The sequence below is a fragment of the Echinops telfairi genome, unplaced genomic scaffold (assembly GCF_000313985.2).
Source record: "Echinops telfairi isolate 266 unplaced genomic scaffold, ASM31398v2 ScPeMD7_7420;HRSCAF=8458, whole genome shotgun sequence".
In the NCBI taxonomy this organism is placed as follows: Eukaryota; Metazoa; Chordata; class Mammalia; order Afrosoricida; family Tenrecidae; genus Echinops; species Echinops telfairi.
The window spans coordinates 24,446,941-24,460,495 of record NW_022111320.1 but is presented as its reverse complement, the minus strand read 5'-3'; the positions used below and the strand labels follow the sequence as shown (position 1 = coordinate 24,460,495).

At 36.0% G+C, this 13,555-nt stretch overlaps 1 protein-coding gene across 34 annotated transcripts in view; it reads right to left on the bottom strand.

Annotated features, from left to right (window-relative positions):
• Window positions 1–13,555, bottom strand: part of CLASP2 (cytoplasmic linker associated protein 2) — a 177,671-nt gene that overhangs the window by 106,330 nt on the left and 57,786 nt on the right. For 28 of the 34 annotated variants that reach the window (XM_045297466.1, XM_045297471.1, XM_045297467.1 and 25 more), the window contains one exon: window positions 7,856–8,002. In XM_045297466.1, the coding sequence (XP_045153401.1) occupies window positions 7,856–8,002 (147 nt within the window). Of the gene's footprint in view, window positions 1–7,855; window positions 8,003–8,362; window positions 8,529–13,555 lie in introns of those variants that run through there. The other 6 variants (XM_045297489.1, XM_045297493.1, XM_045297491.1 and 3 more) reach the window with 1 other exon arrangement.

Genomic DNA, 13,555 nt, shown 5'->3' with positions numbered 1-13,555 from the left:
TTATTAAGAGAATGAGATAATGCTCTTTCTTGAAATTGAAGGATGTTCTGTGAAAAATACCAAATTGCAAAGTAATGTGTTTACTAGCATTTAATACATGAGCCCATTTAAAAAATGAAGGTAAAAATTTTTTAACTCGTTTATATGAAAATGGAATGCGATATAAAGGAATTGCAATCAAAGGTAACATTAGTGTCTCAGCACTGTGGAATTACAGAGGCAAGATATGAAAGTTTGTTTTTAAAATACGATTATTTAATTTGTTAACAAAGACATAACTAGTGTTTTTTCTATATTTTTCTAACTAGTGTTCTTAACGATCAAATTATGCATTTTAATTAGCAAGAAACACATAAATCAGCTGTAAGATTAGCGAAGTACACGGTTAACTAAAAAAATTATTTTAAATCCTCAACATGCCCATCATAGGAATAACGATCCTTATCACACAACTATATAAGACATCATTTATGAGGATTTTTTTATTAATTAGATTTTTTATGTTTGATCCATATAAATACAAGTCTAGGATGATAGTTATTATTATAAAAATTTGCTTTATATGGATCAAACATAAGAAATCTAATTTTAAAATTCCTTATAAGGGTGTAGATTTTTTTTAAAAGAGAGGGGAGCGGGGAGTGGGGGGAAAAATGAGGAGCTGATACTAGGGACTTAAGTGGAGAGCAAATGTTTTGAGAATGATGAGGGTAACAAGTGTACAAATGTGCTTTACACAATTTATGTATGTTTAGATTGTGATAAGAGTAGTATGAGTCCTCAATAAAATGATTTTTTAAAAGAGACATGTAAATTAATCTCATTTTCTAAGATAAACCTTTAATAAATTTCCCTACCTACACGAAGCTTTATATTTTCTAACATGTAAATTTTAATTAAAAAGTAGAATAAATGAAGTGTGGAAGAACCAATATGCTAACAATAATTAACACTAATGATGGAATAATGATCTTGGGCAGTCGTTTAAATTTTTCTTTGAAACTTAAAACCTCAAGTGAACATTCCACATGATTTTCTCAGCGCTCAGCATGGTGTCTTGCACATAGTAGGCTCTACATACAAATGTGATTATGACAATAACTTAGTATGGAGAGATTACACTTTTAGTCTGCCTGTTTGTTCAATTTCCAGAAAAATGCAGCTTTTTATATTGTTTTTTCCATTTTTTAAGCATTCTGGATGTCTCAAAAATAATCTTACATAATTATAGAACTTTAGGTTTGTACATGAGGTAACACAAAAGTGAGGTCAGAAAAAATTAACTAAATTAAAATTATATTCTTATAATACTAAACAATTAGGCAACTTAATGGTTCATATTTATAATAATGTGTCTGATATTTACTCAAACTACACTTTTCCTCCAAATAAAGATCACTTGTGCAAGGGTATCTTTTTTTTAAATCATTTTATTGGGGTCTCATACAACCTCATCACAATCCATACATCCACTGTGTCAAGCACATTTGTACATTTATTGCCATCACCATTCTCAAAACCTTTGCTTGAGACCTTGGTATCAGGTCCCCATATTTCCCTTCCTTCCCCATCACCCCTCCCTCATGACCTCTTGATAATTTATAAATTATTATTATTTTGTCATATCTTACACTGTCCAACGTCTCCCTTCACCCACTTTCCTGTTGTCCAACCCCTGTGCAAGGGTATCTTACGGGTGGTTGATGACCCAGAAGTCATAGTAATTTAAAGCAGAACAATGACTGGTCACTAGCTAGGTAACCTCTAAATTCCAAATGTCAATAGTAGTGTACTGCTACATGAGATAAAAATAGGAAATCTGTTCAAGAAGCACTTTCCCTAGGAAACGATCCAAGAGGAAAACCTGGATAGTACACCAGACATAGAGTTCTGCTCTCATTCCCACTAATAGCGAGCTGTCTGACCAAGGGCTCAGTTTCTGCATCTGACTCTGGTCAGACCATCTTTAAGACGTCCCCTCACAGCTAAAATCCTTTGTGTTTACTATTGTTCCATGTCAACAGCAGAAGAGAAACAAATAAACAAAACCCCACACAACTGGAAAACTTAATTGGTTTTATGTAAAGTTTATAAATAAGAACCTGATACCATTAGGTAAAATACAAGGAATTTGGATTCCAAGATTAAACAAGTTGTGAGATTTGTTTTATAAAATATATACATAGTCTCATGACTTTAATTCCTTAAAACATGTTTTTGTTCACATGATGGGAAAAGCATGGAAATTATTAGCTATTTGTGGAAAACACAATTTAGATATTCTTGATCAAATATTAAATAGACATAAATGAAGGACACAAATAAAACACTTCAAAGATAAGTAAGTTCTACTGAATTTGAAAAGGTAGCTATGGCCTAATGATTAGAGCCAAAAGATAAAAAATCATTTCAAAGTAGTCTTTTGTAGTTGATGGGAGAAAAGCTGCTGTCCACATGCATGAATGCCTGCGTGAGGCCAACAGTACTTTGAGAATTGATCACTGGGTCAATGATATGATCTCAGTGATAACCAAACACCCCAGTGAAAAATCACTAATCTCAAAATCTGATACTAAGCATCAGCAATGAATGTTGTATGATCACTTAATCAAGACTTTATTGAAAAAATGAAGAGCAGCCAAAAGAACCGGCTTAAAAAGAGATGTGATAATTCAAAACAAACGTTAAGAAGGCAATTTCTCCAAGAAAATACTTAAAAGCACTTCTACTAACAATGTGAAAAATACAAGTTTTTTATTTCCAAATTACTTTCATTTTACTGGGACACCCTAGTTCAGCTTTAAAATAACTGATTTATGAATGCAGGAATGTAGTACTCACTATTATATATCCTCATAGCTATAAAATCCCTAAGAATCTTTACTTCTTAACAAGATAAGTGTGGGTAGTAGTAACAAAGTAATTTTTTCCCAAATATCCCATGTGTGAACCTGAGCAAGTTACTTACCTCTACAAATTTCCAATTGTTCACCAGTAAAATTAAGAGAATAATGTGCTTAACTCAGGAATTTTGAAGTTTAAATGAGAGAATATATGTGGGAACATACAATAACTTTCAAAAAATTGCTACTTAAAATATTGTAGAGGTGGAGGCATTTTTAAAAGTTAGAAACCAAATCATTATGGCAAAAGCAAAGGATTTTACCTAATTTCCTAATCTGGATTTCTAAGTGTTGTTCACACATTGACGATTTGGGGAAATTCACCTTATTCCTACGCCAATTAGTAAAGCACAAAGGTAACACTTTTGACACCAATGTGATATGAGTTCTCATAGCAATTATATATTTTTTAACTCTTGCTTGCTTAAATGGCATGATTCCAGTATGAGACTAAGTTTGGCATTCTAAGGTCAAAGAACAATGTAATACAGCAAAGATTAAATAGATGTCTTATTAGACTCAGTTAACTGGATAGAACACTGTTAAAAATACCATACATCTCTTTAACCCTGGCATATATCTTTGGAAGAAGTAAACTAAACTTAACATTTCAAAAAGTAGATCCAGTCATGATTCCATAAAAACTCATTTTTAAAGGGCAGGGCTACTCTGAGCTAAAAAGAAATTAGTCAAAGCCACTGGGGTTGTGATTATTTTGTACCACTATTACATAGCTCCGCTACCATATTCTTTCAATTAGAAAAGAATCTATCTGTTAAATAGAGACCTAGGTAGGAGTAGAAATAAAATCCTCCCTGAATCATCATCATTCCATATAAGTTTACAAGGTACAAATGTAACATAAAAGTTATATAAGTGATTAAGCCAATTTCAAATATAGGGGGAAATATATATAGGTTAATTATATACATATATGTATATATGTGTGTATATATATGTTAATAAGTTATTTGTCCTTTCTGTAAAAATTACAACAAAGCAGAATTTCATGGAACGCCAAAACCAAGTAATATACCCAGATTTGGGATGAGTTTATAACCTTCTAAAGCAGTTTGCCAAATTGAAACTAACTGCCGTCAAGTCAATTCTGACTACTGTGACCCTGTAGGATAGGGTAGACCTGTCCTTGTGGGTTTCCAAGGCTGTGGAGTAGAAAGTGCCATCTTTCTCGTGTGGAGCAGCTGGTGGTTTCAAAGTGCTGAGCCTGAGGTTAGTAGGCCAACTCATAACCACCAGAAATACCTAAAGCTGTCTCCAAGGAAAGTTTGGTACCCAACAATGACATTAGTTCAAGAAGCAACATCAATTATCTTCTGACTAATAGCTCTTTCCTAGATAGAAAAATGTACAGCAATGGAAAAATACTTACATTAGCCATAACCAAAGACCTTGAAGGAATGAGTGTCACTGGGCCTGAGAGCTGAGGATCATGGTCTTTGAGGGTTATCAAGGTCAACTGGCACAACACAGTCCACAAAAGAAAGGTTTTGTATCTAAGTGAGTAGTAACTGGGGTCTTAAAACTTACAAGTGGCTATCTAAGGTGAAACATTTGGTTTCTCCTCGCCTGGAGCAAGAATGAAGAAAATCAAAGATGCATGCAAACAAATCGTCCAAAGACTCGTGAGAACTTCAGATTCCAGGACCCTGAGACCAGAACTAGAAGGTCCTGGAAAGAATGGAAGAAAGATGTGGAAAAAACTCAAAAATCATTAAAAACAAACCCCAAGCTTACTGGTAAGATAGACTGGTGACGCCCCTTGAGACTATGGCCCTTGGTAATCCTTCAGGCCTGGTACTAAACTCACCCCCGTGATTCAATTTTCGGTCAAATACCTAAACCCACATCCATTGCACTGAATTGATTCTGCTACATAACAAACATACAGGACAGAGTAGAACTGTTCCCTAGAGCAGGCAGCTTTCTCTTTCTCAATAGCAATGAGAAGGTTTGAACCACCCACCTTGGGCATAGTGGGCAAATACTTAGTCCACTGGACCACTACAGTCCCTTAGCCAAGGGATAGATCCTAACACCAGGACTCCTAAGGACACTCAATCATTTGAGATCAAAAGGGTATTATTTACTCTCCAACAAGTTGAGACGGCAACAAAGAGTTAGGAAGGGAGGAGGAAAGGGGGTGAGGAATGTTATATTGTGAGGATTGCAAACAATGACATGTAACAAAATGTGTGTAAATAGGTGAATGGAAAATGGATTAACTATGTAAACCTCACTCAATTCACAATAAGTTTAAAAAAGAAATGGGGGAAAATATAAGTACGAAAACTAAAAAATAGTGTTACTTTTGTCAAAGAACATACTATAAAGTAGGTGGATGACAATTTATAATTTATTAGTAATTATGCCGATATGTACTGGTATTACAGGTGTGTTTTATTCTAAATTTTAAGTTAATCAATGATGAATAATCTTTTTTCATGAATATTATGAAAAAGAATTCTGTATTTGAATAATTTGAATTATGTGACTCACAAGGTCTTTTTCAACTTAAAGATTCTACAACTCCAAAAAAGTTTTTACAACTAATCTAAAATATCAAGACCTTATATATACACCTATGTTCATTAATGCACTATTCAAAATAGCAAAAAGACAGATTAAATTCTAAATGCTCATCAATGGAAAAATAGATAAATGAATGCAATGCTAATGAAAAACAATGAATCTGTGAAATTCTTCATAACATGAATGAACCTGAAAAACATTATGCTGAGTGAAAGAAGTCAACCACAAAAGGGCAAATATTATGTGAGATAGCTATTATAAGAAGTCGAGAAAATGTACACACACACACACACACACACACACACACACACCACAGCACGCGCGTGGCCAGAAATATGTAAAGCTGGTTTTCAAAGAAGGTTTGGTAGCCAAGAATGGCATTAATTCAACAGGTGACAGCAGTATCTTCTGGCCAGTAGCTCTTTCCTAGAGAGAAAACTGGGCAGTGCACCCAAATGACCTGTGGCAAATGGAGAGAAAAAAGGAGCAATTCTGATATAGACAAAAAAGATGAAAAAGAAGGTAGGGGGAAAGCCCTTTTTCTTATTTTTCTCCAAAGATTTGCTGACTAGAAACTAAAGACATAATCTATAGGACAAGGATTAACACAATGATGAAAGCAACCAAATATGTTTATTCATAGTGGGGACATAAACTTTAAAATCTGTCAAAGGCGGAATAACATGGGTTAAGAAAGTTTCTCCTTTTTAAAAAAAGTATCGGATGGTATTAATTTGAATAACACCAGAATTAAGTTCTTTGGTAGATAACACAATCTCAATTTTCAGCTAAGGAAAGGCAGTAGAGTATGAGAATCATGTAATTATAAACTTTTGGCCCAGATTAATAAAAATGTTAAATATTATCATGTATTCAAAATATTAATCAATTTGAAGTCAAATAAGTACATTTCATAAAATAATTATAATAAAATAACAGATTAGAATCTGTAATCCAAAATCAAGAAGAAAAAAAAAACTTCTTGTAATAACTGATGGTAGCTATTTGTTTGTTACAAAAGGAAAGTCTTAAAATGTTACACACTTTTTGTAAGAGGGATGTAGAAATGCTTAACACAAAATATCATAATAGTATATCATTACTAAAAACTGAATAGTGTGCTTATAATTTTTAAAAGAAAATGATTAAATTTATAAATGACTATTGAAGATATCCTAGATATCAATGATATTTTTCTTTATAGTATACTGGGCTTTTACTTTTATGTTTATATATAGATATTTATCTGGACACACACACACACACACACATACACACATCCTAGAATCTTGCTAGTTCTGTGGCACATAAAATAGCTAGACAGAAAAAAAAAAAAAAGCTAGACAGGTAACACACTTGTGATTTTACCTAGTTAGATTATCATATAATTTTGGTAAAAATAGTGGTTATATAGAAAAATCAAGGACACATAAGTCCTTTCAAAACTTGTCTAATTTATAGTTCATCTTTATTTCCTTTTTAAAATTAAATGAAGTAAAGACCAATAGAGAAATTAAAAACTATGAAGACCATAATTTTCCCACCAGTTAACACCAAAAAGGAAACAAACCTGTTCTCCCAAATTATCATATTTAAAACACAATTAAAAAGAAAAAAAAAAACTAGAGTAAAGAACAAAGAGTGCTGTTGGTATAGCCCTGACTGTCACTGTTCCTCTTACAGGACTGCTCTCCCACAGAGACGACCCGAAGTAAATCAACCCCTGAATGTGGTGGCTTCAGATTAGTATAGGGGTGGGCTGGGAACACTAAAGGGAAAAAAATTTAATATGAGCAATATACTAGGAAAAAATAGTTCTACTATGATGAAGAAACAAACTGTGCCCTATATAATTTCATAAAACTTGCCTTTTCCTACTTATTTTGATGCAGCAATCATTTGCGAGACAATTGTACTTGACCACCACCCATTTCCTATTGTGGCAAATATGACTCAATACCCAATGTCTCCAAGCATTTTTTTCAATAAACACTGAAGACTCTCTACTTAAACGATGTGTGAAAATCTGACATACTTAAACATCTCTATAACAGCTACAGTACCTGAAAATTAATGGTCAAATCTGAAAAACCTATACTATTCTTAACAAGGTTAAAAAACGGCAACAAAACCCACTCCATTATATCTCTCCCTTTAAAAATGGCATCAGAAAAAATACATATGCTCTCAAGAAAATACTACTTCACACATGTTCTGCCGGGAGACAGCAATATTTTCAATATTTTAAAAGGTACAGTTACTTCTAGGTGTTGCAACACACTCTCGGGATCTGCAATTGTGCTGCAGTCATGAATAAACATATTCCTCTGGAGTTCTAAGTATGCGTGGCCACGTCAAGGGCATGGGGCACGGACATGAGATCTGAAATGGATTTACATTACCTCCAACCTTAGGGCCACCTGCTGAACCAGGCTTCCTCGCACTGCTGACAGGATTTCCGGCTGCTTTAGGTGCAGGAACCTTGAAGGCTGAAGCAGCTGATGACGGCCTATTTCCATCCACTGATTCTTCATCATCAAAGCTTTTATCTGCAAAAACCATTAGAAAATTGTATTTCAGAGAACTAAGCTTTGCTCCGTTATTCACAGGACTCAAAATTCAAATGAAGCCATACAAAAAAGCATTAATTTGAAAAGATACATAATATAAAATAAAGCTCCTCTGAATGAGGATTGATATATTAGCTAGCAATATATAAAATAACCCTGTGTAATTTCAAATCAGAATGCAATATTGTTAATATAAAAACAACCATATTAACTCTAAGGATAGTAAAAAGCTATTTTCATTTTTTTGTTACTCAAGTAAGCATATTCCGCCAACTCCTCCCATAGTGCATCTCCTAGCACGCCCTGCCTTATTCCTTACACCCAGCTTCTGCAACTTACAATCACAGATCCGTTTGCAAATCAGTCGCCTCATCCCTCTGAAAGCTCCTTATTTCCCCTCACCCTAGGATGCTCCCAAGAGCTCACATGGCCAAATACAGTCGATTCAATACCAATCAAAGAATCTATCAAAAATAGGCAGAAACAACCACAGAACCACCACTGAGGTTTGTGCCGGCATTTTTCTTTCTCTTCCCTTCCCTAGGTGCTGCAGTAGCCAATCAGCTACAAGGTGACATCATCTTATGGCAGCTACTGCCAGCTGAAAGGTAAAAATTCTCCATGCATCTAAAAATTCTCCATGCAGCTATACAAGCCTTATTTTATACCAATATTTCAAAGGCATTAAATACTAAATGTTGGTAAACCTTTGTTTTCTCTTATTTACATCCTGTGTAAATTGACACAGAGAAAAAACGGATTTTATGCAATATTCTGCTGGGGTGGTTATTATTGCATCAGTAAAGCATGGACTATCACAGTGCTCGTTACTGTGTATAATTAGCTCTGAACTCTCACAATTTGCTGCTTATTTGGAGCATGGAAATTAATGATTGTACAATGTTCAGCAAGCTCCTTTTATATATTTATGAATGACCACATTATTATCATCTCCTTGACTACAAATGAAACATACACACCTCACAAGAGGTAGGCATTTTACTCTTGCCTCATGAGAAGCTGGTTTTCTCTAGGACCCTGCACAAACCAGCCACGACCAACAAGATGGGAGAGGCAAGGAAGCAGTTTTGCCACAGGCTTTAGATCAATAGGCTGGGATCTCTTCTGTTTCGGCTCCCCTCACCTCCGCAAAAACCAAAATCATCTGGAATGAAACTGTCCCTCCAGAGGGATGCTTTGAATCAATTATCAAGTCCATTTTAAAGAAAACATGCAAAACAAATTTTCACATGTTTGTTGTGGGCGGGGGGCATAAAATAGACAACCTAACATAAAGCCACACTCCATTTCGGCATGTCTTTCTTAAAAGAGTGCAATTCATAGGGAATATAAGGATCTCTTGATTAGAAACCATTTGGGGTGGGGGTGAGCCCATGACCCCGCTATGGTGCCAGCTTGGAGAACACAATGAATTTAAAACCAATGCTTAAACGCACTGCTCTGTTACAAACATGCATAAAATTCCCAAATAACCCTTTTGGCTAGCAACATATAAAAATAAAAATGCAGAAACACACAAATCTAGAGAAAGACACTGGAACACAGAGTAGCCAGAAGTTCCCATGGAAACAGTATTCCGTTTGCAAATCAGTTGCCTGTTCCAACACTTATGAACTGAAAGAGTAAACTTCTCTACCTTGAAAAAAAGATTAACTCTTGACATTCTCAAATGCTGGGGAATGAATTTTTAACAACATCAAAATAAGAGCAGAAAAAATATACCAGTCACAACGGCTCAATGACATTTCACAAAATGAACATGTTAGTGTGACCATAACCCTGAGCAATAAAAAATTACCAACATTGTATAAGTACTCATACGTATACTCACTGTATAAGTACCCACTCATAATCTCCTTAGAGTGAACTAGTCTTGAAATAGTTGGTATTACTGATTTAGCTTCTTTTTACGCATGTTTGAAAGATTCATTCATTTTTACTGCTGTTTAGTTTTCAACTGCATGAATGTACAATGATTTATTAATGTCCACTCAACTGTTGATGGACATTTGAGTTGTTTCCAATTTCCAGCTATTATATAATAGCGCTTCTAAGAGATAAGCACACAAAGAGACAGGACTTAAGGTTTTAAGCATTACTAGGAAAGTAGTATGGTCTTTTAAGTGCACTTAGTTCCCGGGACCAACAGCTGCTGATCACCGAGTTCCAAGCTACTGAATCAGAAATTCTGATCAGGCTCACCCTCTGTGTTTTAACGTCAGGCGATTCTACGGCAGGCTCAAGTTTGAGAACTGCTGCCCTCGGGTGGGGTTAGCAAGCTTTTTTGGTAAACGGCCAAATAGCTTTGCAGGTCACACCCGCAATGTCTCTCTGCAACTACTCAATTACGCACGAAGGCAGTGATATAAAATAGGTAAACAGATAAGCATGGCTTTGTTTCAGTGAAATTTTATTTACAAAAACAAGAAGGCAGCTGGATGTGGCCTTCAGGTAATAGTTTGTCAACTCTTGCTCTAGGTTAGTGCTTCTCACAGTGTACTGAAACCAGGGGGGCTACAAATGCAGATACGGACACTATGGCACAAAAGCTTTTAATTGCTAGGGAGGCACTGAGGAATTGTTTTTCTGAAAAGGGGGCAGTAGACCAAATAAATTTAAGAGCCTATGTTTTAGGACAAGGGTAGGGGAATTTCCAGCCAAAGGGTCATATACAGCCTGAGAAATCATCACTACCAGCTAACATTACACATCTTACCAAAGAGAAGCAGTTCCAGCCATCGCATTAAAAAAATAAAACCAAATTCACTGCCATCAAGCCAATGCTGACTCACAGCAACCCACTATGGGTTTCGGAGACAGTTACTGTCTACAGGAGTGAAAAGCCCAGTCTTTATCCAGAGGAGTTGCTGGTGGTTTTGAACTGCCTATCATGTGGATCGCAACCCAGTGTGTAACCATTACATCAGCAAGGCTCCTAAAAACCACCACATTAGGCACCAGTAAATGAAACGTTTTAAGGCCTGGGAATGTTCTAAATATCCAAATGGTCCCTGGCAGGAAAAAAAAATCTCCAATCCTGCTGTAGTGTAACCACTAAATGAAACGTAAAACTATACGTAAATAAACTAATAGAAATCATTTGATTAACTGAAAAGAGCAAAGGCAAAAAGAAACAAAGCGAATAGAAAGTAAATAATAGTAAAATACAAAACCAAATAACAGCAATTATTCCAAATATAAATGAACTAAATATTCTAAGCAAAAGATCAAGACTAAAATATAGTATATAGCTTATTTAAATAAGGTATAATTTATAAGCTCACCAAAAGTTTAAAAAGTCACTGGTGGTACACAAGCAGCAAGCTTGACTGCTAACCAAAAGGGGGATGGTTTAAATCTACCCAGAAATACCTCAAAGAAAAGCCTGGAGATTTACATTAGTCACTGAAAATCCAATGGAACACAGTTCTACGCGGACACACACGGAAAGACATGCTGGCAACTGGGAAAGATGAAAAGCAAAGTGGTAAGATACAGGTAAACCATGGCCAACACTGAAAAATAAAAGCTGGTGTAGCTATAAATACACACACACACACACGACTAGCTGGGTAATACTTTTAGACTCACTGTGACCCTATGTGACAGAGAAGAACTGTCCCCTTTGGAGTTTCCAAGTCCCTAATCTTTGTGGAAGCGGAATGCTTTACTTTTCTCTTACAGAGCAGCTGATTGGTTTGACTTGCTGAACTTGTGGCTAGGTATCTAGCACATTAGCCATACCGCCACTGGGATTCCTTTCTAATTTCATAGTATGAAGAAGCAGTATTAAGATATAATTCTTGGCTCCTCTATCCCCCATATTTCTTAGTTATGTTGAGACTTGGGTGGATTCCAGGTCAGTGTAGTTGACATGACTGTTTCTGCGGTAAGTGTGTACTTCTGTTGCATGTGTCACAAGGAGCACATGTGCTTGTCCCACTGTCAGTGCCTGCGAACGGATGCGGTGAGTTGGCCTGAGCCGTCCTGTCACCCAGTTGCCCAGCATCCCTTCACCTACTGGTTTTAGCAGCCACTGAAAATCACCATTTCACCATCTTGAAGAAATGAGGAGTCCTTCATTAGGAACTGCAAAATGGGGACTCTCTAATTTTATTATTCTTCGTGTGTTTCTTTTTTATTATTATTAAAGAATTATTCTTTAAGAAAAAAAGATATAATTCTTAAAGCTAATTCATCATCATAGATGCTAAAATTAAAATTTTGTTTTACAATTTATAGGTTGCTAACAGTATTCTTGGTTCGGACTTACAGAATACCCTACAGACAATGAATGAAACAGTGCCTTGTCCTGCTCCATGCTCCCAATTATTGCTATGTGTGAGCCTATTGCTGCAGCCATCTGGTTGAAAGTCTTCCTCTTTAGCTAGCAGGATGACTATTTCCAGAGACTGGACTTGGACACTCCTGATAACATGTCAAAAGTATATGAGATGAAGTCCTTGCTTTTAAGAATATTCTGGCTGTATTTTCTCCCCCCACACAGATGGGTTCGTTCTAGTTGTGCAGGGCATATTTCAATATTTTGCCAACATCAAAAGACTCAGGAACCATTTCTTCTTTGGTCTTGCTTTGTCATTGTCTGCCTTTCGTGTGCATGTGAGGCAACTGAAAACACAACTGCTCGAGTCCAGTTGTAATCTTTGAAATTACAGGTTAATATTAGACTGCCAACCATAAGGTCAGCAGTTCAAATCTACCAGCCACTTCTAGGGAAAAAGAGGAGGCTATCTGCTTTTGTAAACATGTATAGTTTCAGGAACCCTAGAGGGTCATTATGAGTCTGAATGCGCTCATAATGCATGGATAGCAGTGGATGCATCTAGTGCACCTTAATTTTCAACACAAAGTGACATCTTTGCTTTTTAACATTAAAAAAAATAATCAAGTGGTCTTTTACAGATTTCCCCAATGCAATACGTCATTTTGATTTCTTTAAAAATTTTTACAATTTCATGTTATTGTTTTTGCATCTTGTTCACTATATAGCCGAATCCAAGGAAAAAGAGCTATCCATGCCCCCCAGCCCCTCAAGAAGAGCTTTTAGTTCCTACTTCAGCCACTGGCTTCTCAAGCGTTCAAAGCGCACACCTTCCAGTGTAGCGCTGCTAAGAAGGAGGGTTACAATACAATACAGCTCACACTTCCAGTGTAGCGCTGCCAAGAAGGAGGGTTACAATACAAAAAGAAGTAGCAGTACAGTGTCGGGCACATTTCACTGCTCTTCAACCCCCTGGCTCTCCTTGCATACCTGGCTTCCTCCTGCTCAGTCAAGTCGCTTTTGATATTAAGGGTCTTAAGAATCACCTCAGGAGTTGTCCCCTTGATCATATTGGCAATGGTCTTGCATGTAACATCAGAGCAAACCTTTAAAGTCTAAGTAGGTGGTAGCCAAAATGTCTTCCCTGGTCAACTTTCAGAAACTCTTGGTCCCAAACTGAGATATTGTCTATTCCTATGTATCACAGAATGCTACATTCACATATGGTA